The sequence below is a fragment of the Scylla paramamosain genome, chromosome 16 (assembly GCF_035594125.1).
Source record: "Scylla paramamosain isolate STU-SP2022 chromosome 16, ASM3559412v1, whole genome shotgun sequence".
NCBI classification, from domain to species: domain Eukaryota; kingdom Metazoa; phylum Arthropoda; class Malacostraca; order Decapoda; family Portunidae; genus Scylla; species Scylla paramamosain.
Genome location: NC_087166.1, coordinates 8,464,909 through 8,488,664, shown reverse-complemented (window position 1 = coordinate 8,488,664; position 23,756 = coordinate 8,464,909). Strand labels below are relative to the sequence as shown.

Here is a 23,756-nt window from a genome sequence, read left to right as displayed (position 1 = left end):
TCAGGGACGGGAGTTCACCAGGAACAAGGGCGCATAGGATTTGTACAAGACACGTACGAAACAAGGATATGTAGGGACTAAGGTAAAAGAGAAAGGGATGAGGGATGGGTAAGAGGTGGTTCATGTGTGGCAGGAGAGGAGTGAGACAAGGTGAAGCTGGGCTGAGGCTTGGGTAGTGAATTAATTAAAGCATACTCACGAGACGCCAGCTGGGAGAGAGAGAGAGAGAGAGAGAGAGAGAGAGAGAGAGAGAGAGGGGCAGATGAGGGGAGGGGGGAGACGGGGTGCCGAGCTCTTCCTCTTCCTCATCTCCACGTGACAGCGACTGTGACATCATGAGAAACTGATTAGAAGTACAAGTAATAGTGTAGAACTATGCTAGTAGAACTATAGCAGAACTACAATAGTGTAAAACTGTAACTATAGAACTATAATTCTGTAGAATGCTGACTGATACAATCGTTACATAATTCTTTCTCCATATTTGGTATTTTACAATATCAATACGTGCCGGAATATCGATATGATGGGAGAGGAAGCAAGTCTTGAGTCACCACGTCGAGATGCCATGTAATGTTTGTTGCCTGACGCTCTCACCTTGCAACACACCATCATTGGCAACACTGAAGCCAGCAACAGCAACATGTGACCTCAGACGCCAGCTCCTTAGACACCATCTGTAGGGGCGGCTTGGCGGGACACTCAACATTATGAACATTATGGCCTGTTTTTGGTGTGTAATGTGTTTTGCTAGGGGTTCGATCCCTGTCCGCTTCCTCTCACGGCTTGCAACTTTCAATAAGAGGGAAGTTTGAGGATAGGACTTTATTATGAAAATCTGGACACTTTTTTTGGGATTGACTCCTTCAGTAGTTTTTTTTTTTTTTTCTCTCCTGACTAGAACCCCTTACATGAACACATCTCTCTATGTACGTCACGTAATACAAGATATTCAGATTGTCATAATTCTCACCAAGTTTACGTGAAAACCTATTTTTTTACTTGATGCACTGTAACTCATCTAATATCAAATACATAATCGTAACTTCACTCCACAGCAAATACTCCTTATTTCACCATCGAAAACTTTCCCACCTACCAAAGGGAAATCAGAGATACTGGAGGAAACAGTGTTTTAATGGCAACTCCCTTGGGTACAGGGAGCATACATCACTGACAGCGGTAGTTGGGGGAAAGGAAAGGCAAGGAGGCAAGAGACCGTGGGAGAAATACAGGAGTGAGCAAGGTGGTAGACACAGATATTGTACTGGAGCTGCTAACACTTGAAGGAATACGGTACTCTCTCAGGTGATAAGAATTAGGTAGCTGGAGTTAGTGGATGTGGTGCCACTGTACAATGTACGTGGCTGAAAAGTGAGGGGTGGACTTGCTTTAGATGAGAATAGATGTTTGGTGATCTGTGTATGCCTGCATGTGTGTTAAATTACACACTGAGAGGAAAATAAAACTTAGTCGTACTGCAAAAATGAAAGGATTTATGCGTTTTGTACATACATTACACAAATACAAAAAGAATGAACATTTTGTACACAATACCATTTACAAACAGAGTGGTATTAACATTTTATCAAGAAAACTTACACTTAACTAGGAATGGAGAAAGCCTAGAGTAGCTTTCTCCTAGCTGGAACAGGAGAATAGTGTACATGTGGAGAGCTTTGGCAAGCTATTTACAGTATAAATAATAAAAAAATCCCTTATAAACACAATCATTACATAACTCTGGTAAGCATCATTCAATACAATATTAAAATAAACACACGCAGGAGCTAGCCTTCTACAAGCAAAAAAACGAGTACTCAAGTCAGTTTCTAAGCCAATTTTACATGCTAACAGTACAAGGGCTGATTATGAAACCTTCACACTTTTATATACATCTAAGTAAAATAGTTTATATTTCTATAGTCACTGTAGTCTTAAGATGTGGATGCCCTCAAGGTAATTACAAAGGAATAATTAATGGCATTCTGAAGAAAAAAAAAAGAAAAAAAAAAAAAAGTGATTGTACAAGACTCTTCAGCTGTGAAATGCAAAATACTTGGCAATTTCTATTATTAATTACAAACATATAAAACATTCAATGCTGATGTTGCATTTCTGCCAATTTTCAAAAATAAATATTTTCATTATGAAATATGATTCAAAACAACTTGCCCTATTCAACTCAGATTTGTCCAGAAGAGTAATAAATTTCAAGTGCCCTTTCTGGTAATGAAATGGTTCTAGGCATGTAAATAAGAGATCTCCCAAGAAATTAAAAAAGCAAACATTCTGCATTAACATTACTACTTCTCTTAGAGCAAGGACAATTAAATACCATCACTGTCAGAGATAATGATGGTCAAGCATATTTTCCCAAACTTGGGAATACAAACACTACAGTGATAAGCTACTTTATGTATACAGGAGTGGGTCTGTCTCTTACTTAATTTCCTGGTACACTTCTGTTCAATGTTTCTATGGTTACAGTATTGTTATTACATCACAACTCGTTTTGTCTTTCATTTTTACATGTCCCATTCAGTCTGAACAAGACAAGATGCTGGACTATCAGCTCTGTGCTGATATGGCTGCTCTGTTCGTATTGATTCTCAGAACTTTACAGTGTTAGCAGATGCAAGTCTTAAGTCTGGCATATCACTCTTATGAGAGCTACAAGATAAGGATAAATACACAGCATGAACATGCTTATAGTTCCCATGTTGTAACAGACCCACATCCATAATGAACACATCTAATGGATCCACACTTCATGAATTTTCTATGCATGAAAAGAAAAAAGAAAAGAAAAGTACTGCAGACTGGGAATGTATCACAAAGAGAACATATAGCTTTACTATAGATTTTACTTACAGATGCGACATATTCCCTTTGGTAGAAATACTAATAATTCTATGAGAGTACTGGTATGGACAGCACGCTGGTTCCTCCTCCACTGGCCATCAGTTACTGAGTAAAGGACTATCACTGAGGAGCCACGTCACTTTTTCTCAACATAGCTTTTGATCCATCAAGGAAGTAATACTAGCCTATTGATTTTAAGAGTTAAAGAACACCACTTTTCTATCTTTACAAATCATAATATAACCCACTAAGGAGGGTCTCAAAAAATTAAGATATAAATTTGGATATAGCAAAATCACTAATGAGAAAGTATTTACAGTTTGCGCAGGACAGGCTTTAAGAACCAGACAACGTCCACCAAAAGCGTATCAATCTGTGTGACCCAACAAGGTGCCAAATTGGATGAGTCGCCAACTCTTAAGTTGAATAAATCCTGATTTGGAAATTATAATTTCCATACAGGTAAATGATATGGAAATGAAATTATGGAGATAAGATGATGAAAAAATAAAAAATGACTAATAGAAAATTTTAGATTAAAAACCTTCAAGCTGTGAACATATGAAAACTGCCTTCATTATGAAAAAAATATATATACATATAAAAATCAATCTATGTATGGTAATGAACTATGTCGAATGAAAGCAATACATACTTTTGAGAAAAGAGATAAGTTCTTTGATTCAGAATTGTAAAGTAGTGGAAGTCAATTCACTGACAGACAGGAGGGAAACACTGCATCACACTTGGATTTGTCTAAAAGACTTGGACTAACACCAGTTTAAAAGCACTCAGGTACAAATGATCATTGTGACCTTACTGGTCTGACATGATACAAAAATGTGCATCAAGCCAAGCCATTGATGACCACAGAGATTTTTTTAAATCAGTGGTCTGCAGTCTACTCAATTTAAATTGGAAATGTATGGCACTAATATCCCATTAAAAAAAATTGTGCTGCAAGAGCTCACACAAGTGAGCAAGTTTTTCAGAGTATAAAAATATTTTGAAATATGAAAAGGAACATTAAACTGTTAACACTTAATGCTTATTCTGTGGAAAGAGATGAAGACTGTTGTTCCAAAGCCACTATTATTCATAAAGATCAACAATATCATCAAAACTACAGAAGCCACATCTTTTTGTCTTGGGAGAAGATATTTAGCTCAGAAATACCACAGGTGAGCCATTAAGTGTCCTCTACATAAATGAATCACAGAATGGGATATAGCTGCTTATCATCTACTGCAGTGCTATTGCTAGTATGGATGAATCTCTCCTCAATCACCAGTATTTCTTGTACAGTCACTACAGATGGAACTTTTACATATACATACATGAGGATTCTAGCAAAGTCCTACACTGCAAGAAACACAAATTGTTTTGTTCACTGCAAAGAACCACTGCTGGAGCCTCTGGCAGCTCTGGTGGACACTCTCCTTCCACTGCCAGAGGTACTTTTCTTTTGTTCCCCTCCCACACAACATGAGCATTTCTTTTTCTTGGCATGGTCCCGTGAGGATGAGCGTCTAGTATTAACACCACTAGGGGGAAATTCATGAGAATGTATTGTGAGTGGGCTGCCATCCCTGCTGCTGGCACTGCTTTCTCTGCTGTGCCGCCGTCGTCTCCGTCCCCCACTGATGCTGGGGGTGTCAAGAACTGCTGGAGTGACAGCACACTCAACGCTATAATTGCTGCTGGTATCCGAGGTGCCACTGACGTGGCGGCCACGGTTCCCCCGTGGTACTGCAGAATCCTCATCCAAATGATTTTGCACTTCCTCTTCCATTAAAACATAGCCATCACCTCGTCTAGCAGCCCTTGCACCTCTGCCACCACGTCTCATCTCCTCACCACACTCCCCTTCACCAAACTTCATATCAGTGCTATCCTCACTTTGCTTAATTTCTCCACTTATCTTTTGCTCCCCTTGACTCTCTTCCTCCTTTATTTCCCCAACACTGTCTGTTTCTGTGCGTTTCTTTGCCCCCCTAGTTCTTCCGATTCCACCATCACTGTGTTCCTTTATGACCTTTTCTAGCTTTATAAGTTTTTCATCTTTGATGTCAATGCCTAATAATCCAGATCCATGCTCCTGTTTAATATTGGCTTCACTTTTCAAAGGCTTTGTTCTAGTTCGATTCACTGAAGTTGGAGAAACTGCATTACTAGAAGCTGCTACAGCACGCTGAGAGCTTCTACGCTTGTTTCTACCAACACTACTGTTTCCAATTTTTATATTAGAATGTGCAGGATCATCTTCATGTCCATTCTTTGTTGGTATTTCTTCTGTCTTTACTTCATTTTCATTTATTACACTTAGTTTTCTTTTGTCAGGAGGGCAAGCTGAATACTGACTGCGCTTTCTACTATTCCCTTCTTGAGATTTCTTCACTTCACCATCAATCTTCCCATCAGATTTGCTTTGTTTGTTTGTTTTCTCCATTCCCTTCATTGCAACAACCTCAGCCACAATTCTGACATCCTCAACTTCTTGTTCATTTAATTCTGTGTTGCTTCCTCTTTTCTGTTTACCTTTTTGGTATGATGCTTGAACTCCGTCATTCTGTTTACCTTGAATGTTGTTTGATGGACCTGCAGTTTCTTCAGGATCTGCAGATTGCTTATCATTATGATGCCCATTAGTAGGTTCTGATGTCTGGTTAATGACACTTTTAGCCTGTGAAACAATAGTGTTGTCAAATCTCCATGGTGTCTCCTGTGACCCATGGTTTATAACAATGCTCCCTGATGATGGTATGCTATGAGTAGTTATTCCACGAAGGGTGGCCACAGGTAGCTCTAACTGAGTTGGCGACCTGGTAGAGGTTATGGTGTGGTCTTGTTCACTTTCTCGGGGATGCAGATCTATCGTCACCTCTATTTGTTCCTGTGATTCTAGATCTTGTTGCAAAGTGTGTTGCTGATTGTTTGAAACCCCAGCTGTGGTGTTTCCAGTGTCTTCACTTGTGCTTGAAGACACACTAACACCATCTCCTTCAATTGAGAAGAGCCCAGGGAAACCAGTGGATGAGTCACAAAGAGAATCTTCACTGTGATTAACATCAAGAGGAATGTTTGCTGTGAGAGCATCATTTAAAGAAGGAGACTGTGCCATCATGGAGTCTGCAGATCTTGGGGACCAAGTAAGGAGAGGTCCTGAGGACACCAAATCACTCAAGGCTGGAGAATGTGTCCTTACTTCCATACCTGAAACTAGGGGCAGTGTCCCTGCTTCCAAGCTCTCCAGCCCTAACCCAGTACCAGACTGATGAAGGTAAACATCTCCAGATGGTGAGGTCAATGCTCCCATTTGAGTATCACCTTCAGGAGAGACCCCTGTCACGGAGAGGCCAGGAGCAGATGGTGCTGAGGAGTGGCCAGGCTGTGTCAAACCACCTCCCGAAGAATCATCTGAGGTAGCAGGAGCTTCAGTAAATGGTAAATCATGTGTTGTGCTTGGGGAAGAGTAGGAGGATCCTGAGTGCTGAGACTGTGAGACTGAGGGAGACAGTGCTGCTTCAGTCATGTATGCACTTTGAATCTGTTTTGTTAATGTTGCTGGACTAGGTGGAATCTGAACCTCTTCAACACCTGCAAGAGTACATAACAATTAGGAAACATATTCAAATAGGTTATATTAAAAAAAATAAATAAAAATAACATCCTCCACCTTACATGTTCTTGAAATATAATGAGGTATAATGTTCAGAAAGGGTTGTAGCCTTTTTTACATTACAGTTTCTCCAGTCAACAAATTTACAGATAAATAAGTGACTTTCAAAATTACAGATTTCTTACAGTACAGATATTATAGATATGGTTGTTCTTTTCTTTATTATTCTATGAAGACCTTTTGCATTTTTAAACAAAACATGTTAAGCTGGAGAGAGAGAGAGAGAGAAAAAAAAAAAGATAATTATCAGACTAATATTTTACATAAAAAAAACTACTTACTCAGATCACTTTTTAAGGAGTCAATTGAATTACTTCTCATGTCTTGGGGTCTTGTTGCCAGGCGTATGCGAGACTGTGTGTTGGCTGGTGATCCCTCATGACTGGAGCTTGACATGGGTGATGTGGCAATTCCTGCTTCCCCTGTGCCACTGACAAGAGGAGAACCTGCTGTGCCTTGTGGTACTGCCCTTCCATTTGCATCCACAGCTCCAACAACTAATCTTCTTCCAGGATTCCCTCCTCCAGACCGAATTACTGTGGTTGGTTTTCTAGGAGGTTGTGAAATCTGCAACTGGACATGTGACTGATTTCCTCTTTGGGGAGTTTTGTTATGTGCTACTGAAGGGGATACTGTAGTGGTTTCTTGAGCAGGTCCTGAACTGTTAGGGACTTGTATTCCTGTTCCTGAAGTGAAGCACTTATCTGATATTTTTTGTTCTGGCTGAATTTTTTGCTGTTGTGTTTGCTGAGTTTGTGGTGAAGGCTGCTGTGGGCTCCTCATGATGAATGATTTTAAGGTGAGAAATGGAGGGAGTGGTCCTGCAAGACCTTCACCAACGCTCTGTTCACTACTATTGCTCTCTTCTCCCATTTGAAAAGATGAAGGGGTAGGAGATGGCTCTGTTGCAGGAGAGGGAGTATGAGGGGAGGCTGATACAGGTTGTGGAGTTGGAGGTGATGTTACAGCATTTGTTTGTGGAGTGAGTGGAGAGTTTGGGATAGAAGAGAGGGAAGGAAGTTTAACTGTGCCACTTGTGGTAACAGCACTAGTATTATTTGCAGTGGACAGAGCTGGTGAAGGGATGCCTGATGTGTTTGTAGGTGGTGATGGACTTGAATTTGTAGATATTTTAGAGACAGCTTGTGTGCTTAGAACATTGGTGTTTGCAATAGTGACCATATTATTGGAAAGAGTATTTGACAAGGAAGCCATACTGACTGGTACTTGAGAAGTCTGTGAACTTGCACCCGACAGTTCTTCCTTACTCGCAATGCAGAGTTGTTGAATTACGCTGCTTTTCTGTTGGGGTTTCTGCTGTTGCTGCTGCTGCTGCTGTTTGACCGGTGAAGTGGGAAGCTGTTGAACTGCTACCTGTTGCAATACTTGCTGTCCTCCTGATGTTTGCACTACTACTTGTTGAACTCCTTGGTGACTAGCCAACTGCTGCTGCTGAACAATCTTGCTGACAACAGATGGAGTCTGTGTCAGAGCTGAACCTCCTCCAGTTAACAGAGATGCAATATGACTTTCCATGAGATCATTCATACTGATCCGCCCCTGTATTGTGACATTAGGAGGAGGGCCTCCTTGGCTGGCAGATTTTGCTTTATTCATGGGTTGACGAGTTGTGATTGTTGTCACTTTTCCACAATGTCGAATAAGCTGGACAAATCTACCTCCTGCAATGCCTTGTGCAAGGTTTGTTGAATTACTTGATAAATTACTTCCTTCAACCTTTACATTTGACACCATGACTCCCTGGAGTATTTGTGGAGCTGAAGCAACAACTTCAGGACTACCCTCAGCCTTTATCTTCTCATCAGGAACACTGTGGTTTCCGGGAGTAGTGCTACCTTGACTAGCCACAACTTGGGAGAACTGAACTGGTTGGCCACCTGTAGCACTACCTGAGGGACCAACTGAGTTATCATTTGCAGGACCTGGTGATGGACTTGGGGAAGGGCACCCAACTATGGAGCCTTCTGAGACTGCTGGACTATTCCCTGCACCCCCTTCAACCTTCTTTACTGGACTCTTTTTTTTGGTGGATGTTTTTCCTTCATTTTTTGGAGGAGGGCAGTTTTTTCTGTTTCTTGGGGCTGGTTGAGGCTGTGGAGTATTGGCCAGATCTTGCTTGTACTGCTCCAGGATAGCCTGAATACGAGCTTTGGTTTCGTCACTTTCTTCCAATTGAGTTTTGGCCACCGTTGGTTTAGGGGCTGGAGCTTTTGGAGGTGGTGGGGTTTTGGGCTTGGCCACTACGGGGGGAGTGGCTGGAGGGACAGTTTTTGACTTTGGTGGTGGTTTTTTAGTCTTGCTGGAAGTAGATGATGGTGACGATGCAATAGAAGAATGAGACGAGGTAGAAGATAAAGCTGGTGAAGCTGCAGGAGGAGGCTGCTGCTGGTTCTGTACACCACTGGCAACGGTGACTAATCCTGTGCCAGAACCACTGTGATTGACTAAAATAAGAGTGCCTGCTTGAGTGGTACTAGGAATGGTTATGTACGTTCCTTCAGTTAGACGTGTTCCACTTGCATCATAGACAGTTGTGGGAACAGAATATACATAACTTGAAGATGTTGTGACAGCAGGATTATCATTAGCCATACTCAAAAGCTGTGCAGCAATCATTGACTCCTCAGAGGACATAGGAGTACTTGTGTAGCTGTCCACACTTGCTTCTCCATCAGCTCCCTCTTTTCCTGATTTATTTGATACCTTTTCAAAGACGGATTCAAATTCCCTTATCTGCTCCAAAGTTTCGGAACTGACTGCATTAGTTGGAGTTAAAGGAAGAGAAGGTATATTTGCTTGTTGTGGAGGTGTTGGACTTGTTGAAATGGTATTGGGAGGACCACTCATTCCAGGGATGCCTCCTGATAGAGAGAGAGCTGCATTGCCCCCACTTCGTAAGTGGTTCATAGCAACCTGATTTACTAACTGACCTGCTGAGGGCTTCACAGCTGTTGTCAGGGTTTGAGTTCCAACACTTTGGGTACTTGTAGAGCTCGCAAGGGCAGTCTTCAGGTAGTGACTAAGACGTTCACCAAGACCTTCATCTTGGGGCAGACGAGCTACAGTCACATTAGTGGTGGCAGTGGTTCCTGTGTTTTTCTCTCCATCAGCAGCTTGTTGCTGCTGTTGTAATTTTGCCCCCAATCCTTCTTCAAAAGAAGCTGCATCTCCTGATGCTTGAGTAGATGAGGTCTGAGGCCTGACAGTGCGGATGACCAGTCCACTACGGCTTAATACTTTCTGGACAATAGTGGTAGGTGGAATTTTAGCCCTCACAGTGGTAGCAGGAACTTGGGGCTGTATCACCCCGCCCTCTCCTGCTGTTGACACAGATGTGCTGGTTCCTTGGCTTAGAGAAACAACTTGAGGCTTTAATTGACCTGATGGAGTATTTAGACCCTGGAGGGCAACAGGATGTGGTACAACAACAGTGCGGACAATCTGTCTGTTTTGCACATTCTGTAGAATTTTTACATTGTGCAACACATTGACCTGGCGACCACCAGTTTGGTTTATTACTCCTGTAACTTGCTGTTGCTGTGCAGCTGTGGTTCGTATTGTCCCACCACCAGGTTTTATCACTCTTGTTCCAGCTGGTAATCTTAAATCTAATGAGGAAGATTGCACAATTCCAATGCCTGTTGTACCATCACTGGTGTGAACTTGGACAATTTGGCCAGGCAAAAGCACCTGCTGCACTGCTCCAGAGCCACCCTCACCAACACTACTGTTTACCCCAACACCACTACTGCCGACAATTCCACTGCTGGCAACTACAACACCTCCCCCTGTGGGCGCTCCAACAACACCACTCGCCATGATTACGCCACTGTTGGCATTTGATCCACTTGCAATGACCACATTGCCACTGTTGTTGCCAGTACTGCTCAAGGCACCCACCACAGCATTTGTCACTTGGCTCTCCCCAGTAACTGCCATAGGAACACTACTGCTGCCTACTATAGATGTTATGGTACTAGGTAGGGCAGCAGTAATAGTGGTGATAGCTGTGGTGGACTGGGTATGGAGAGGGCTGGGAGGAACAGGTCGGTCTCTGAGTAAAGTCTCTAACATACTAGCTGCCCTGGTGTCCCCCGGAGGGCTAGCCACGGTGGTGGTACAAGTGGTGGCTCCTCTGGTGGTGCTGCTCATTTGGGTGATGGTGGTATTACTCTCAACACCACTTACACACACGCCTTCATTCTGAACAACATCCCAGGATTGCTGCAGTAGTTGCTGTTGCTGTTGCTGCTGCTTGCCAGTATTTCCACTTTGTGTCCCCATGGGGGAACTGCTTGGAACAGTTGTGAGGACACTACCTACCACCGTGGCTGAGACTAAAGGGGCCGGCGTTGAAGAGGAAGAGGATCCTGACCCAGAAGGGACACCTCCTGGTGTAGATGGAGAGCTGTCAGTCAATGGAGGTGATGTACTTCTGTTAGTAGCCACCTCTTGTGTTCCCAGGCTGCCAGTTACCACCACACCACGGGAATAGGTTGTTCGAATAGTTGATGCATTTGTTCTGACAGCCATGACAGAGCTCCCTGAACGAACGACCGATGAGACTGTTGTGTTGGGACGAGCAACCACAGTTGGAAAACTTCCTGGTCGGGAGACCACAGTTCGCGTACCTGAACTGCTACCTGACCCGCTGTTATTGCTGAGGCCGCTGGGTCCAGCTCCATCTGATTTGGGTTTCCTCACAACAGTAGTGCCTTTGGGTAAGACCCGACTAAGATTAGCAGGATTTGTCTTGTCTGATGGAGGTAAGTTTGGAGGATTGTTACTGACAGGCATTGCAATAGCAGTTCGACTACTTATGGCTGATAAAGCATTTTCTGGGGACATTATTCTGTTCAAGACAGTCTTCTGAGCATTTGCAAGAGCTAAGGCTGATCCTGTTTTTCTTCTATAAGTGACTGTTGTACCTTGTTTTTTAAGATAATCTAAGCTGGCATCAAGTGTCATGCTCTTTCTGGTTGCATTATCTTCTGGCCCTTTACCTTTGAGACTGGGGTTCTGCTGCAGCAAAAATTTTGCATAGGAATCATCATAACCTGATGTTGGTCTTTTCAACAATTTCAAGTAGTTATTCTGACCACCTGGATTAGGGGGGCGACTGCCAGCCAGAATGGATCTATTGAAGGAAGCAAAGCGCACTTTACCATCTTTATGACGAACATAACACTGGACTGAAGGGGAGCGTGGGAGAGGGACTGAGGTGGCTGGACGAGCAGCACTGGTGGGATTGGGTGCCACAAAGGATCCTGCATATCTCCAAGATTCACGTGACTGACTAGACAGAGTTGCCTTCCCAGAACCAACTCTTTTCCCTGCCATAGCTGTTGTCATTGACCTCTGAAGCTGCTGATCTACAGCTGATTTGTCCCGTTCTGTTAGTACAACACGTGGGTTAAGATTCAACGAACTGAGAGGAGGTGCAAAGTTTTCAGCAGAGCGCTGTAACCCTTCAAATTCAGAGTCATACACAAGATCACCTCCATATTTCTGGTGTCTAAAGAGTCGCAAGCTATTCAATAAACTCCTGTCTTTTCGCAGTTTGCCTGTCTCGGCATCAATCCTGATACGCTTACTTCGGTCTTGATTGCTTACAGCTGTTACTCTCTTACCTTCTATGACCCCACTTCGCTCAGAGTCCATGTGCAAGTATGTCTTATTTTTATTATCTATATCAGACTCTTCTGACTCAGACATTGAAATCATGTAACAGGATGATCCCTTCAACTGTTCAGCAGTATCAAGGTCTGAGTCTGAGTCATAAGGTCTACTAATTTGTGACATTTTCTTTGGTCGTCCTCTTCCCCTTTTTGATATCTTTGCAGAGTCAGTGTTCAATTCGACAGTTGGAGAGATGTGACCTCCCTTAGGACGCACACTGCACTCATCATCTGAGACTTCATTTTCAGATTCATGCTCAATAAAGTGTTCATATCCTTTTTCTATGCCAGTGAACTCCGTAATTTCTGCAGATGGCATGTTTTGAAACTGACTATAATCAATATTGAGATACTTCAGTTCCTTGGTCATGTTCTTAGCACTGTCAGCATCCTTGATGTACTGCCCACAAATTTTTGAGAGCTCACCCCAGTCCAGCATCCACGACAACACTTGCCACCGTGGACTGCTGAGCACTACTGCTAAGTCATCACAGAGTTCTTTAGTAATGCCTAGCTGTTCTGCATCAAGGACTTGGTTAGGCTGGGTCAATACATCATAATTCTGATGCCCTGGGCAAAGATTTGTCAATTTAGATTTAATGGGCGGCTCTTGGCTTAACTGTTCAATAAAGTTTTCTGTGCTTTTGTAGAACTTATCCATAGAGTCTACATCATCTTTCATTCTGGATACTCCATGGGTTATACTATCCAGTTCCTTATCATTAGTACTTATATCTTTGGTTTGCGACAATGAGAGATCTTCCATCTTAATTTGAGCACTATTTTCAATGGTCATCTGCGACTCTTCAGAATCAGCAACAGACGACATATTTGGGTAAGGTTGTCCTGTGTCTATCGTGATGTCTGTTAGACAATGGTCTTCACATGATAGACCTCTCTGATCACTCACTGGAGATACTCGGCCTTTAATGTTAAGCTCATCAGTTTGTAAATCATTTTGACTCACTTGTACTTCACTGGAACTAGTCACTTCCATGTTATCAACGTTAACACTATTTTGAACACCAACGTAATTAAGACTATTGTGGACTGGGTCACTGACTGTGGAGTTTTCCAATGTGGACAAATCAGGAATTTGCAAGTCATTTTGAGAGCATGGTGGTGTATGAAAATCACTTGAAGACAATTGAAGGCAAGTGGTGGACTGTGTAGTTTGTACAACACCAGTGCCCTCTGATGTGTTGAAGGAGCCTGTTTGCATGTCAGAGGTTGAAGTGGACTGCAGGCACGTGGTGGATAGTTCCATTTCTGTACCATCATTGGAGGCTTCAGGACGCAAAGTGGCAGATGGAAAGTGTGGGGTGGGAGAGGAAATGGTGTAAGATGTGGGAACAGTGGTGGGTTGGGAGGATGCCACTAGTGAGGATGGTACTGGATGAGAAGCTGGGGGAATATGAGAGGGGGATAGGTGTGGGATACTGGGAGATGAAGAAAACTGAGGAGGCGATCCTGGTTGATACAAGCAAGGTGGTTGAGATATATCAGATGAAGAATGTGGGACAGGTGATGAAGAGGGTGGAATAAAAGTAGGAGAGGATTGACTGGTTGAAAAGGAGGATTGTGGCAGAAGAGAGGCAGTATGTGGTGTGGAGTGTTTTGAAAATGAGTGTGGTTGTTCAAGAACATGGGAGTTATCTGATGAGGGAGAGTTGCCAGCAAAACTGCTGAGTAAGACTAGGCGTTCAGTGGTTGGGTGAAGGCTAAATGCAGTGAGGACACACTCCCTTGCCACACTTTTGTGATGGGTGAAAACTGTGGCCAGATCCATGAATCCATCAGCCATCTGTCGTTCCAATTGCACTTGCTCTTCTTTCTGAGATCCTTCTATCTGCTTCAATTTTAGGGCTTCTAAGCTGTTCATGTCCATTGTGAGGGCACGAATCAACAGCTCAGTCACAAGTGAAGCCAAGCGATTTCCAAACTGAAATTAAAATTCTTAATTAGCGTCTCAAATTCAACGATAAAAAATGGAAGGCAGGAAATGGCATTATGAAATCAGTAGAATGCTCCAGATCAGAATATTACAAACATACCTTCTTGTGAAGGATGGAACCCATAGAGTATATGTGCTGTGAGGCTTCACACAACTGCATATACTTGTGGATCATTTGAATAAGTACATCATCAGCAACGGCAGCAGCCTCTTGGACACCACACCACTCAAGAAACACAGCCCTGTAGCAAAAATTATGAAAAATGAATGCACCAGCATCACACATTGGTCGCTTTCATTATTCACTTTGTAAAAAAAATTGTATATAACAATCAATCCAAATAACTACAACACTGGATGAAAACAAACACACAATAATAATCACACACCACTTCTCTCTTTCAACTATTCTGACATATTGTCCTCCTGGCTCACACAGGATGCTTCCTCTTGAACACTCAGCAGTTACTATCTATACATTATACACTCATCTCTTCATCCCATTCTGTTATTCCATCTCAACAAGCAAGACACCTCAGGATAGAGTGTCAGACCTATTCACAGTAATTCTTTCATCCCTTTCAGACATAAAAAATCATCCTGATAAACTTTTATCAGTTAGTTATTCATCTTTATGGATACACAAAAGCACCTATTGCCACTTTCCTCCCCTTTAAAATAATTCCTTATTTCCGATGTTCAGTTTCTACCCCTTGAAACATTCAAGAGTAATTGTAATTCATCTTACTTCTTTGCATTCAACATAGCGCTATCTAGAAACAAAACTGTTCTCCAATTAAGATCATCTGTGCATATTTGTTCCAATATAATCAACTTTTGCCTTCATTTACCTTACAACTTCAACCATAAATAGATTTATTTCACCATGGCAAAATAACACATCTTTGTTTCACATCTCTGAAACTTTCATCTCCCTTTCTTTTTCTCACTACAATTGTAGCAGCAGTGAGTAAAAGTAAAAGTGGCCATGGTTGAGCAATGTCTCAACTATTTACACCACTGATAAGTCACACTTGGGGCAACGTTGCTTGAAACCTGCTTGATTTTGTGATGCAAAGCACAGGCTCTCTGTATGATAACCTCCACTGCCTTTCCACATACTAATGTGTCTGACCTATGTCTCCACATGTATACGTTCCCAGTTTTTCCTGGCAGTCTCTGCCCTTCCCTTTGGTGACTCACATCAACAAGCTGTGGAGAAGCAGGTGCATTCTGATGGAAGATTCTGCAGAAAGGAGTAGTGAGGCCATGCTTGAATTCATCAAATCTTATGCTGACAGCACCATTGGAGACATCATGGAGGAGGTGCAAGAAGTTAAGTTGGAAGCAGAACAAAGCCAGTCTGTGTAGCCGGCCAAGCCAGCCCCATCTACTAGCAGGAAGTTCTATGAAGTTTTGCATTGTCCAGAACTGTTAAAGAGGAGCTGCTTGAGCTGCATCAATAATTCCGAGCAGTGTGTAGAGCTCAAAGGTGATACAGAAAGAATTCTCATACCACTTAAGAGAACAGAATAGGAAACTGAATAGGCAGCACCAACAGCTCATCACTGCTTATGCCGTTGATAGCCTGCCAGCCTTCCTTGATGAATGGTGACTCTGAATAAGGGGAGTGTGCTGCTGCAGTCCAGCCATAGCCACAGAGTATGTGAGAGGCAGTTGTAGTTATCAACCTTCATTGCTCAGCCCTGGATACGATCCCCAGCCATGCTCGTCAGAACAATAAACAAAGAATGTGTAAATACTCTAATTACCAATTCTTGTTAACTTATCTTATGCAATAAAAATGCAATTAAATATATCACCTGAGTAAAGGCAAGGTTCCGAACAGTTTTGTTGTATTATATGATAACAAAATACATTTCCTCAACCTCTATACCAGTAATTTCATAATGAATATAATAAATTTCTACACCACATTTATTCAACTGTGCACTGATGCAACTGTCACACAAAGCTGTTACCAACTTCTCAGTTTCCCTTAATGCCTGAATAGCCAATGTAAAAAATGTGTTACATTTAATCTGTTGTGTATCTCAGAATTTGATCTACTAATGATAAGCTAAACATGACCAAGACTTTAATTTGGTGGGGATGACAACACCTACAGCCTTCATATCTAATATATATATAAAATTTTGCTGACAAGAAAAAAAAACTGACCAGCCACATTAGTATCGTAAAAGGAAGTTGCTTTTCTGAATATTTATCTGTTTCAAACACTTAAATTATGCATTAGCAATAGAGTGCCTAAAATATGAGGGATGGAACTACCTGAAATGAATATAAAAAATTAGCCAAACAACAAGATTCTATGACTGGACTTACCAGAAATCATGACTGTACTTTTTCACAATTGATGTGGCTAAAAATATTTGAATGGCAAGATCAGCAATCTTTAGTCGATGCTTCCAAACTTTTGCCTTGTCTTGCTTGGTTACCAGCCGCTGAACAAGATTGACTCCTTCATGCACATCTAGCGCCTTCACCTGTTAAACAACACATATGCTGAATGAGTGGATTCCTTCCATTACTTCTGCCCCATCACTAATTGCAGAATAAAGCCCATCAGAATAACATAAGCTTTATAACAAAAAAATAATTAAATAGTAAATAAAAATTATTCTTCTCTTCACCTCAGTGGTTACTGCAATACCACATGACACTATTATTTTAGCACCTTAAATCAATCAGTTAATCCATCAGTTGCCAGAATGGCATACTACCCTGTGTCAAGATCTCTTTTATCACAGTTTCAGAAACATCCACACACATGCATACATATACACTGATAAATTGTCTTTAAAAAATGTCATAATGAGTTCACCTCAATCCTGTAAAAATACAAATAAGTAAATGCATATACAAACATGCTCTATACCCAATCACTATGAAAAAAAAAGATTACTCTATAAATATTTTGATGGGATCAAAAGAAATTTCAGACTCAATCCAAGATAATCTGTATGTCAACAAAAGCAAGCAGACATTAAAATTTAGATTTTTTTTGTGAAAATTATGCATCTAGTACGCAACATATATACTAAATGTAATCAGTAAAATCTGAGGTGAAGTTAATAAAAGGTGCTACACTGTAGTTGTTGTACACTCTAAAGCAACAAGAACAGTACATACTAAAGCCATTCTTCTAAATGCTTCAACATTCTTTTCACCTTACAAAATGATTCTTTACTTACTTCTTCTAAAAAGGCTTTGCGCTGAAATTTGTACAGCAACACAAAGTAGAGATCAACGAAGTGGTTATGGTCTTCATCTGTGTACAGTGGGACACCCTTGCCTTCTGATCTCAATCGTATACATCTGCCAAAACACAGAAACCAATAAATTTTCTTTTAACTTGCAATTGGCAAGTGATGAGATAACTCTTTACATGAGAGAACTGTTTTCTGTTTGGTTGGGGAAGAGAGAATATATTTTCCTGGCATTTTGGAGAAGATAAAAGTTTACAACAATAAACAGCAACACTATATGAAAACACTGCAATTAAAAATAAATTATGTAAGTTGTTTAAAGAGTTTACCCAAATCAATGTTATGATGAACTCACTTAAAAATGTAATCCAAAATTAAGAAAGAGTAGCAGCCAAAAAAATTCCTATATTAAAATACCAATACATTTACATACCTTATGCACACTTTGAGAACCCTGAAGGCAAGTTCCTCACATCTTGACTCAACCATTGTGTCCACACGCACTCGCACAACCTCCCAAGTCTCATTGGAGATGTATTTTATAGCTGGAAATTTGATACATAGTTTTCATGTGTATTCTTTTGTTTTTCTATAACTACAGACATAAAACCCTTAGATGAAAACTAATTACTATTAACATTATGCATGACATGACTATATACCTGATGAGGACAAATACAGATGATTCTTGTATAAATTCTAACATACCTTCTTCATCTTGAACTTCAGAATCAGAAAATATTGTCTTTGTTGTGTGACCCCAAGGGTCAGACACAAGGGGAAGAAGAGTGCGACACAGAGGCTGAAGCACAGCCACTCTGGAACACCTTTGCAACGTCACACCAAGCCGTGTTTTCACAATTTGGGCAAGACCAGGCCATTCTCCTTGAAGAATTAAACGTAAACTCCATCTGAAAAAATTTACAGTTTGTAATTTCATGCTAAGAAAATAATATAGTAATCATACTCTCAAAGATTAATGCTAAAGGAGTGTGATGAAATAAGGTTAATACGAAAGGGATTCAATAACACAGGCAATGACATTCATTTAGAAAATTAGCATTTTCTATATAAAAAGCAACAAATAATTACATACCTATAAAGAAATGTTGCAAGGGGCTGCAACTGGCCAACATCTCCTTCAACTGTCCCTGCTAGGTGTTCCCAGCCTGACAGAACAGCACTAACTCTGTTCTCATAGCTCACACCTGGCCGGCTCAGTTGGTTTTCGATCTCCTGCTGACATGGGGAAGAGTGTCATACCAGTGAATTCCTTACTAATGAACATGGTGATGTAATTTTAACATACATTATATGCATATTAATATATTACATAGGTATTATCAAGCTTATTCTATAAATTTACCAACATTAGGTAGTGATCCTATATCAACTTATCAATAAAAGATAAACGGATAAATTCCCAATACTCTAACACTGTGTGACAAACATTAGTCAATCTGGCCAATCATAACCTCTTAGACAACAGTGTATTGTGAACATATTTAAAATTATTCAAAGTAAGCCAGTAGTACCACTATTCATAATACATAAAACTAAGCTTTAGATTACTTTCTGAAAAATTTGTTTTTTTTTGTTTTCCAAATTTATAAAGCCACGAATCATAAATCACTAAGTAACAGATGATGTGTGTGACGAGTGCAGTATGTAATCACTTATGTACATCCTTCCTTTATCTTTTTATGCTGGAGGGACACTGGCCAAGGAAAAAAAATAAAAAAATAAAAATAAATAAATAAAATAAATAAATAAATAAATAAATAAAATAAATAAATAAATAAAATAAATAAATAAATAAATAAATAAATAAATAAAAATAAATAAATAAATAAATAAACAAATAAAAAAGCCCACAGAGATGCTGGTCCCCAGCATCTCTCCAAAGCATTTGTCAAAAATTGAAGGATAAGTGTCTTGAAATCTCCCTCTTGAAGGAATTCAAGTCACAGGAAGGTGGAAATACAGAAGCAGGCAGGGAGTTCAGATTTTATCACAGAAAGGGATGAATGACTGAGAATACTGGTTAACTCTTGCATTAGGGAGGTAGACAGAATAGGGATGAGAAAAAGAAGAAAGTCTTGTGCAGTGAAGTCATGGGAGGAGGGGAGGCATGCAGTTAGCAGAATCAGAAGAGTAGTTAGCATGAAAATAGTAGTAAAAGATAGCAAGGGATGCAACACTGTGGCAATGAGAAAAAGGCTGAAGACAGTCAGTTAGAGAAGAGGAGTTGATGAGACAAAATGCTTTTTATTCCACCCCATCTAGAAAAGCATTATGAGTGGAACCCCCCCAGACATGTGAAGCATACTCCATTTATGGACAGATAAGGCCCCTGTACAGAGTTAGCAGCTGGAAGGGTGAGAAAAACTGGTGATGTCCAAGAATGCCTAACCTCATAGAAGCTGTTTAAGCTTGAGATGAAATATGAAGTATCCAGTTTAGATTATAAGTAAAGGACAGACCAAGGATGTTCAGTGTAGAAGATGGGGACAGTTGAATGTCACTGAAGAAGAGGGGATATTTGTCTGGAAGGTTGTGGTGAGTTGATAGATGGAGGAATTGAGTTTTTGAGACATTGAACAATACTTGTTCAAGCATCTCCCATGCTGGCTAAAATTTCATGTAGGGTTATTGTAAATGAACTTTTTGCAACACTTTAACACTACTCATTCACCCTCCAATCTTAAGTGGAAAATCTGAATTATAAATTTCAACTTTGGGTCTACTTTATCTCTTGAAAATGGAGATAAGTTAACGGACAGTCATCTAGTGAGCAATGAAAATGGACTGGACAGTCACAGCAGGCCCAATTCCAATTTGACACTTCCATTAAATCTATATATTTGCTTCATGAATCTCTGTGGTGAAAATATGAAACAGACAGGTAGATAATATGCTCTTGAAAATAAAGACTTTCATTAAGCCAAAGGAATCAATTTTATGAGAAGTGTTCAAAACAGATGAGCAAGAAGTGCAGCACAATTATGAAGGTATAGAAAAAAATTGGACTACAACACAAATGTGCAAATATATGTTATGTTCATTACACTGTTGTTACTACTGTAAGAGTACCAAATTGGACATGGTGCACTGAACTGGAATTGACTGTGCATTACTATTGAATTGAAACTGAAGTTTGGAAAATAATGTAACTGAATTGATTCTGAGGAATGAACAGGCAAAAATTTACTCTACACTGGATAAGACAATATAGTTAGTGTATTACTGAACCTTGTTTTTCTCTCCTTTTTATGTAGCATTTATTCAATCTGTCTAATGTAAGGTTTTATTAAACAAACTGTTCAAAGCAATTATTAGATTCCTAAAGAATTTTTGTTCAAGCATTAAATAAAGCCATTTGAATTTCACTTGGATATTTTCAACAAGGAAGATACTGTGTTGGAAAGGTTTGATGACAATATTTACCTGTGTTAAATTGCATATCATATCAAGACAATAATGTATGTAAGTACAGAAATTGTATCAATAATAAATGTGACTTTCATTAAATTTCAATAAGGCATGCATTTCTATAAGTCAGTTTAACTTAAATGGCCACGTGGTCTAAATCAAACTGAAAAATATTTCTATTCCAAAATAAACACTTAATTAAAATTTTAAAAATAATTTCACATTGTTGGAATGAGATTTGAATTGAACCTGATAGAAATGTCATCAAATATGTTAATTTATTAGACTTTTATTTTAATGAAGCATTTTCAATTTATATATATATATATATATATATATATATATATATATATATATATATATATTTTTAGGAAAACGAATTGTGGAACTGATGTCAATAAGGTGATAATGGCTGGCAGTGGTGTCAAGAATAAATGCTACAGAGTCACAAGCAAGGTATGGTAGGCTGAGATATGATCATGTTAATAGGCCTAACAACATAGCTGAGTCATGTGTGGGGATATTTCTCTATACAGACAGCTTCACATTTTGTGTTTGGCGGCTGAATGAGGATTTCCCAACTGTATAATGCTGAAAGTGGGTTTTGTTAACATTCTCCTGTGTCCAGTAGTTAGTCTGATGGCACAGTTTGGTACTTTAGCCAAATTGGGAATAATCTTACATTTTCCACATTTTCTGTTATTTCAATAGCTTAAATTGAATGCTCAACTGATCTCATGTTCTAGTGACCCTCTTCCTAGGAAAATTACATTAACAAGGCTCAGATCCTCAGAACATAGCATAATTCCTGAGTGGGGTTTAAGGGTTTGGATTAAGGCCAGATAAACCACATTAGTTTTGTAAATGGTACAGCTACTCACCTCAGCTTCTATTCTAAGTCCCTATCTTTTACATGTGGCCATACTAATAACATAAGATTTGACAGAAGTGGCAGCAGGAAAGAACTTCAGGTAATTCTTTTTAATTGCATCCTTTATATATCTCTATAATTTTTACATCAGATGAGTTCATCAAGCAGCTCAATGAGGACAAATTTATGAAGTATGTTATTACTTCTGAGAAAAAAAAAAAAAAAAGGAAGTGAACTCCATATCACAAGCATCAAATTGCATTTAATCGTGACTTATTGCAAATTTTAAATATTTGCTAAACTATCAGTAGTTGCAAATACCATATAATAACCTGTAATGATCAGTAAGTGATTAGAATTATTAAATCCCACATTTTTCTCTAAGCTGATAAGCCTGAAGAAAAGTAAAGATCATGAAATGGACAAATATATATATATATATATATATATATATATATATATATATATATATATATATATATATATATATATATATATATATATATATATATATATATATATATATAAGAAACTTATATCAGTATACAGAAAGCTGAAGTAACCTTGTTCCACTGAAGCAAATTATGACAGGAATGTTATGGGCAATAATTAAAATGATATTATGCAGTCATTGATTTTCACACCTATATGAATGCTTACTATAATGATATTAGATCAGAATGAGGGAGGGCATTCAATATCAAATTAGGAGATGATGACAAAATAATAGTGTGAAGCATGAAACATCAAATTAATGGAAGATTATATGTTGTATAGAGGTCAATTATTTAGTTCACAATTTCATACAAACAAATATTATAACCTAAACTAATATTGCCATGAAATGAAAGACACACAACATTTGGCCAAGTATTCAGGCATGGATGGGGGGAATGAGGGTGTCTACTCATGTAAATAACTTGTGGAATAATAAATTTAATAAACATATAGAATAAATAAATAAAGCCGTGACAAATCCCACGGGTAAAATAAAGTACTTGTATGTACTTACCAGTAATTCTAATGATACGAAGAATATAATGTCAGTCTAAGCATCACTTTAATCATATAGAGGTGGTGGTGGTGGTTGTCCCTAAGGTGGAAGTGACGAGGAAGGCCATATGAACACAGCACTGATGGCATCTTTATACAAGTACACACATCATAGCACCACTCACTTGGCCCTAAATACTCATACACGAATGTCTACTACTCGCAAAGAAGGGGGGACCAAATTTACATATGTACACACTTAGAATCTTACCCAAATATGTCACCATTTTCCGCACTCGGGCTCATTGTGGACATGGCGAGCACTAAGCTTCGCTACCAGCACCAGAGCAACACTCATGCATGCATTCTGACCCAAATATTGAATACCACTGAAATTCCAGCGTCTACGTGACCGCCGTCAGTCATTTTTCACTCCACTAATATTTATTTTTTCTCGATACACAGCTTTAATTTGATACTTGGTGCATCATTACCACGCGGGGATGGTAACTTGTGGTATGCAGTGTATAAAACAGCTACAGGTGCTAAAATCAAGCCCCAACACACCTCGGGAGCACAGTATTTCTACCAAAAACAAGGACATTTTCTGGCTGTCAACAACGTTTTTAGACCTCATTTCTCGCTTATCTACGCAAGGGACGCGGCCCACAATATTTTTCTAATATTCCTCGGATCCTCAACTTACTTGGTGAATGGTGGAAAATTGCTTGCTAGTCTCATGTGTGGCAGAATCATCATTTTTACTATCACTTTGACCAGACTCCTCCTCCGAGGCAGCCATCTTCTCCCCTACAGCCCCGCGCCGCCCATTGGCTGACGCTCGCCCCGCCACGCACATCCATCTCCTCCTGAAAAGTAATCCCTCCCCTAGAAATCCCCCATACACACTCCCAAACTACATGTTCTGGCCAAATCTAGATGGAGAAATATAATATGCGGGTTATTTAATTCATCAATGTTCAGTTTACTGCCCTTTGCTTTTATGAGTTTAGGGGTATTTTGTAAACTCTCT

The 23,756-nt window shown here is 39.8% G+C and overlaps 1 protein-coding gene across 3 annotated transcripts; it reads right to left on the bottom strand.

Moving 5' to 3' along the window:
• Positions 1-1,476: 1,476 nt before the first annotated feature.
• On the bottom strand, positions 1,477-23,568 carry LOC135107966 (mucin-2-like). 3 transcript variants are annotated; one of them, XM_064018458.1, is made up of 9 exons: positions 23,430-23,568; positions 18,524-18,666; positions 18,136-18,338; positions 17,861-17,972; positions 17,413-17,536; positions 16,544-16,704; positions 14,298-14,439; positions 6,826-14,185; positions 1,477-6,462 (listed from the first exon to the last, which is right to left on the bottom strand). In XM_064018458.1, the coding sequence occupies exons 1-9, from the start codon at positions 23,523-23,525 to the stop codon at positions 4,253-4,255; spliced, it is 10,551 nt and encodes a 3,516-aa protein (XP_063874528.1). In that variant the 5' UTR covers positions 23,526-23,568; the 3' UTR covers positions 1,477-4,252. The 3 variants fall into 3 exon arrangements, with proteins under 3 accessions (XP_063874528.1, XP_063874529.1, XP_063874530.1); XM_064018459.1 differs by having other exon boundaries at positions 18,524-18,663; XM_064018460.1 differs by lacking the exons at positions 16,544-16,704; positions 17,413-17,536; positions 17,861-17,972; ... (1 more) ...; positions 18,524-18,666; positions 23,430-23,568 and adding an exon at positions 15,401-16,535.
• Between the last annotated feature and the right edge of the window lie 188 nt (positions 23,569-23,756).

Excerpts from the sequence above, each read along its gene's own strand:
- LOC135107966 (XM_064018458.1), bottom strand. The coding sequence starts at position 23,525 with ATGGCTGCCTCGGAGGAGGAGTCTGGTCAAAGTGATAGTAAAAATGAT. Across the intron at positions 17,973-18,135 it reads TGAAGTTCAAGATGAAGAAG|CTATAAAATACATCTCCAAT; the intron begins GTATGTTAGAAT and ends TCAAATTTCCAG. Across the intron at positions 14,186-14,297 it reads GTTCCATCCTTCACAAGAAG|TTTGGAAATCGCTTGGCTTC; the intron begins GTATGTTTGTAA and ends TTTTAATTTCAG.